This window comes from Tympanuchus pallidicinctus, unplaced genomic scaffold, assembly GCF_026119805.1.
Source record: "Tympanuchus pallidicinctus isolate F22 unplaced genomic scaffold, pur_lepc_1.0 scaffold21, whole genome shotgun sequence".
NCBI classification, from domain to species: Eukaryota; Metazoa; Chordata; class Aves; order Galliformes; family Phasianidae; genus Tympanuchus; species Tympanuchus pallidicinctus.
In genome coordinates this window covers 12,744,906-12,750,000 of record NW_026294733.1, presented here as the reverse complement: position 1 = coordinate 12,750,000, position 5,095 = coordinate 12,744,906, and the positions used below count along the sequence as shown (strand labels likewise).

Below are 5,095 nucleotides of genomic sequence, written 5' to 3'. Positions count from 1 at the left end.
TTATTTTACGTGTTCTAAAATATCTCTCTTTTTTTGTGCTAAAGTCAAATGTTAGCTCAACATGAAAAGGACTTTTTATATAATTCAGCAATATTATAATCTTGACCATTTTTGCAAACACTTTTAATAATAATAGCTTAAACGTGTACAAAAGTTCTCGGTTAATTAGGGAAATAAACACTCAGTTCTTTATATTTTTAATCAAGTAGGAAACACAGTTCATATATAATGTTATTACTTTTTTTTGACTTTTTGTTTTGTTTGTTTGTTTGTTTGTTTGTTTTAGCAGCTGCTTACTGTTTGATACGGTGGGAAAAGTGGAGGGACATCCAGCGATGGGTGGCGGGTCGGAGGCGTTGCTGTCGCTCGGTGGAGGCTGCCGGGCGGGGGGTGCTCCGGGGGTGCCGCCCGGGGACGGCCGCGGGCCGCCGCCCGCCGCCCGCGCGGCCGAGAGCAGTCCGAGTCCGCGGCCCCGGCGCCGGGCGGGGCGGCCGGCGGGCGGTCAGTCCTCCTCGGGCTCGTCGGCCTGCAGCAGGGCGCCGGGCGGCCCGGCGGCGGCGGCGGCGGCGGCGGCGGCGGCGGCGGCGGCCGCGCTGCCCTCGGCCTCGGGCGGCGGCTCGGGCCCGGCCCCGGAGCCCGCGGGGGCGGCGGCGGCGGCGCGCTTGTCCCGCTGCTTCTCCTGGATCTTCTTCATCTCGTCCGAGTACTTGCAGAAGGTGTGGCCGAACTTGGCCCAGACCTTGTAGGGGACGGTGATGGAGTTGCGGTAGGTGGGCTTCACCTCGCTCACCCGCATGAAGACGCCGTACTTGTTGGAGCCCACGTCGAAGAAGAAGCGCTTGTTGTCCACAGTCAAGGAGGTGCCCTCGGGCAGCTCGGCCGGCTCCTCCTCCACGCCGTAGTCGTCGATGAGCTTGGCCAGCGCGTCGCGGAACTCGATCAGGCCCTGCGCCGGCAGCGCGATGGTCTGGCCCTGCGCGGCGCCCAGCCCCGGGCCGCGGTTGACGGTCTGGCGGACGCGCAGGAAGCGCCCGCGCTGGTTCTCCTTCAGATCCATGTAGTACTTGCGGTTCTCCCGCACCAGGAACTCGCTCTTGAGCGCCCGGCGCGGCTCGTCGGCCGCCTGCGCCAACTCGGGGGGCTGGCTGGGCCCCAGCTGCGCGTAGTGCTCGATGAAGTCGCCCAGGTAGTCGCGGAACTCCACCGCCACCGACATGGAGAGCGTTAGGCGGCTCTTGTTGCCGCCGGCGCCCACCTCGGCGATCTTCAGGAAGCGGCCCTTGGCGTTCTGCTTCACGTCCAGGTAGAAGCGCTTGTTCTGGATGTCCACCCGCTTGGAGGCCAGCTCCTGCGTCTCGTGCTGCAGCCCGCCGCCCGGCCCGCCGCCGCCGCCGCCCGAGCCCGGCCCCCCGGCGCCCGCCGCGCCCCCGCCGCCGCCGCCGCCGCCGCCGCCGCCGCCGCCGCCCTGCTCGCTGCCGCTGTCTCTGTCCGCCATGATGCCGCCGCTCCGCCCGCCGCCGCCGCCGCCGCCGCCCGGCCGCGCCGCCTCGGCCGCCGCTCCGCCGCCGCTCGCCCGGCGCCCCCGCGCCGCCGCCCGCGCCGCCGCCTCGGCCGCCCCGGCCGCCGCCCGCGCCGCCGCCGCTCCGCCCGCCGCCGCCGCCGCTGCTGCAACAGCCCCCGCGGCCACCAGCCGGCCGCTCTCGCGAGATCTGCGGGAGCGAGGAGAGGGCGCGGGAGGCGGCAGAGAGCGGCCCCGCCGCCGGCCGCCCCGCCGTGCGGGCAGCAGCGCCGCGCCGACGGGCGGCCGCACCGCGCGCCGAGCCGGGCCGGGCCGGGCCGGGCGGGGCGGGGCAGGGCCGGGCGGTGCCGCTCCGTGCCGCGCCGCGCCGTGCTGTGCCGCGCCGCGCTGTGCTGTACCGCGCCGCGCCGCGCCGTTCAGCGCCGTGCCGTGCTGTACCGTACCGCGCCGCCCTCCGGGCGGACCTCTCATCCGCTCCCGACCCCGTTGCCCTCCCGCCAGCCTCGGCGGCTCCCTAAGTCCCCGCTGGCAGCCCGCTGCCGGCCCGTCGCGGGCAGGCTGGAGAGGGACGCGCGGCTCCGGCCCCCTCCGGCGCGGTCCCCGCCCGCCCCGCACGGCTGCTCGGGGACGCCGCTCCCGCAGTCTGCGTGGAGCGACCGCCGAAGGGAACACGCGACTGCAGCGGCCCCCGGCCCCAACGGGCGGCGGAGCGGGCGGGCACGGCCGTGGCTTCGCGCACGTCCGCAGCCGGGCCCCGGTCCCGTCCCGGGCGCTGCCATCTGTTTCTTTCCCACGAAGAATCGCAGTTTCGATGTTTCGGGCGGCCGCGAGGAGTCTTTTTTCGGAAAACATCGAAAGGACGAGTCTACGTGGAGGGAACCAGACGGCCGCCCCTCGCCGGGGCCGAGACACGGAAAGCGTCCCTCAGTCATCCCGAGCGGAACGGGACGGCCGTTCTTCGGGCTCCCGGCCCGTGGAGCGGAGCTCATCGGGCGAGCGGAATCCCGCTGCGCGCGAAGCGCTTCGCGTCTTCCCATGGAAATTCGTTTTGTCGCCACGAGCGCTCCCGATGCTCCTTCCCCCCGCGGCGGCGCTGCCGGAACCCAGCAGGACCGAACAGCTGCGGCTCGCGGGGCCGCATTGATTCCCGGGGATGGTGGGGGCTGAACCCCGGGGGGGACGGGGCCGGCGCTCCGGGAGCGGGGGGTACCGGGAGGCTCAGAGCTGGCCTCCGGCGGGCGGGGAAATGCGGAAAACAAAATCTCGGCTCTGAACCCGCGCCGGACAGCCGGGCCGCGCCGGACCGGTACCTCGGTACCGTGGCTCCCCCTCCCCGCCCCATCGGGCGCGCGGTCATCGGAGAGCGAAACGGTTTGTGACCAAGCGGGTGCCGGGGCTCCGCTCGCGTTCTGCCGCTCAGCGGCTTCTGGCGGAGCCCGGCCCGATAGGGCGGCTCCCGACAGCGGGGGCACGGAGATCTCCGCGCCGGGAGAGGGCCCGGTGCCGTTCCATCGTGTGTCCCGGGGCTGCCGGTAGGGCCAGGAAGCTCCGCCGGGCTGCGCAGGGAAATCCCGGGGTCAGGGGCCGTTGGAAGCTGCAGGGCCTCGGCATCGAGCCGACAGTTGTCCGGAAGCATCGAGGACTATCGGCGTGGGGCAACGCGCGGCACCGGGCACCGGGCACGGGGCTAAGTGGCCGGGCGGAGACCTGAGCTTCCCGAGGACTCCCCGGTCCCGGAGCCCGTAGGGGGCCGAGGGGTACACGGGGACATATATTGACATGTATTTATTAAGGACTGCTAAATAAATTCATACTGCATTCCTGGCACCGGAGCCAACAAGGAAGCACCACACCACCACGACGGCGGGGCAAAGCCACGAGGGCCCGCCACGGCGCCGGGGAGTGCGGCCGGGCCGGGGACTGCTGCGTGTTCCTCCCGGCTGCACGGGAACCGCGGAGCCACCCGCTGCAAGGCTCCGCACGGCCGCTCAGCTCCGCTGCCGAACGGCTCAGGTAGGAGGAGGCCGGAGGAGCGCAAGGGGGCGGGGCGGGACCGAACTGGGGGGCGGCTGAAGATGAGTGAGCATCCTCTGGTCCCGGCTGTCAAAGGGCTGCGGGCTCGCAGGAGGAGTCTGTGTGCATGGGGCTGCCCTTGGCGATGGGTGCTGTCTCCCACACGGCTGCCCCGAGGTCGCCGCGGGACAGCGAGAACCGTCCTGCTGTAGCAGGGCAGATCTTTGTCCCACTTTGCTCGTTTGTCCCGAAAAGGAACAGCGTTGAATATCCTTACTCGAGGCCTAATACCAGCAGCTGTCCCAGTGGTGCTTGAACCGCTGCTGGAAAGCTGGTAACCATATCACTGGGGATGGCATTCCCTTGGTGAAACCTGTCTGGTAGGGAGCAGGTGGCCATCCCTGGCCACGCAGGGTGAGAGCTGTTCATTCTAATGATGCTGCTTAAGAAGGGCCAGCAACAGAGGCTGGTGCTCTCACACACGGGTCAGCTTTGTTATGCCCAGAGTGGATACACTCAATGGATCCTCTGAATTCCAGGAATACGGCCAGACATTATTTCCCCTTAGGTGGGATGTTGCTGGGTACTCTCTCTGCCCACCCTCACTGTGTTGCTGGTTGCAGAAGTTCTCAGAGCACTCTGGTGGCTCTCTCTGTGCCTTGTACCTCACTGCTGCAGTCACACCAACATGTCCCATATGCTTAGCAAACTCCACTTTGAGTTTCTCTCTGTTCTGCTGAGAACCACTCCAAGCCTTTCTGCCCCAAAGCTCCCATATCTTTTTCCGATATCTTTTAATCCCCAGCTTGAATATACCAATGCCTACTTCACAGTTACTGATTTTTGTGCAACTTTTATCTTTGTACTTTCACATCTTTTTCTCATATTTTCCCCCCTTCTACTTGTCTCTCAGTAGCAATTATTTCCCTTCAGCCTCTTTTGTTAGTCTAAATAGGACAAACATTTGGAATTTTCCTCCCATTGGACAAATTCTCCTTTCTGTTACTGTTGTGGCCATCCTTCATTGCACCGGTTTGGGTTACCCTGAAGGACAGGGGTAAGGGTTTTCTCAGTGTCACTGCTGTGACTCAAGATTTAAAATCAATGGGCCTTTTGTTTCAAAATCCAATTCAGAGGGCTTTTAAGAACATATCTGATGCGGATAGTGAGCATATCCAAGTTTGGAGTCCAAGCCTGATATCCAGCCACAAAACAACAACTCTGCTGATTCCGAGAGCTTGTACGAACATTTGTAATCACAGGAGGGAATCTAAGAGCCATTCAAAAAACAGATAAGATTAGTAACGAAAGTGGCTGAGATGAGATTGTTATTGTGCAAGTCAAAGAAAAGCCCATCACACACGGATGATGTTGCCAAGAAACACACATCTGAGCGGCAGAGCCACTCTTCTTCCCATCACTGTCCAAATTCTCCTCCTTCTTTCCAGCTCTGTTCAGCCCAGTGGAAGTATCCATTGGATTAGGAGGTGATTTAATTTTGGTATGACACCAAACAAAGCTCTTCTCTCATGCTGCAACGTCAGGTCTCTTCCTGGGTGCAGT

General features: G+C 64.3%; 1 protein-coding gene across 3 annotated transcripts in view; it reads right to left on the bottom strand.

Moving 5' to 3' along the window:
• Window positions 1-1,495, bottom strand: part of PURA (purine rich element binding protein A) — a 19,828-nt gene extending 18,333 nt beyond the window's left edge. For all 3 annotated transcript variants that reach the window (XM_052684519.1, XM_052684520.1, XM_052684521.1), the window contains exon 1: window positions 298-1,495. In XM_052684519.1, coding sequence (XP_052540479.1) covers window positions 503-1,495 — 993 coding nt within the window. In that variant the 3' untranslated portion in view covers window positions 298-502. The remainder of the gene's footprint in view (window positions 1-297) is intronic.
• Between the last annotated feature and the right edge of the window lie 3,600 nt (window positions 1,496-5,095).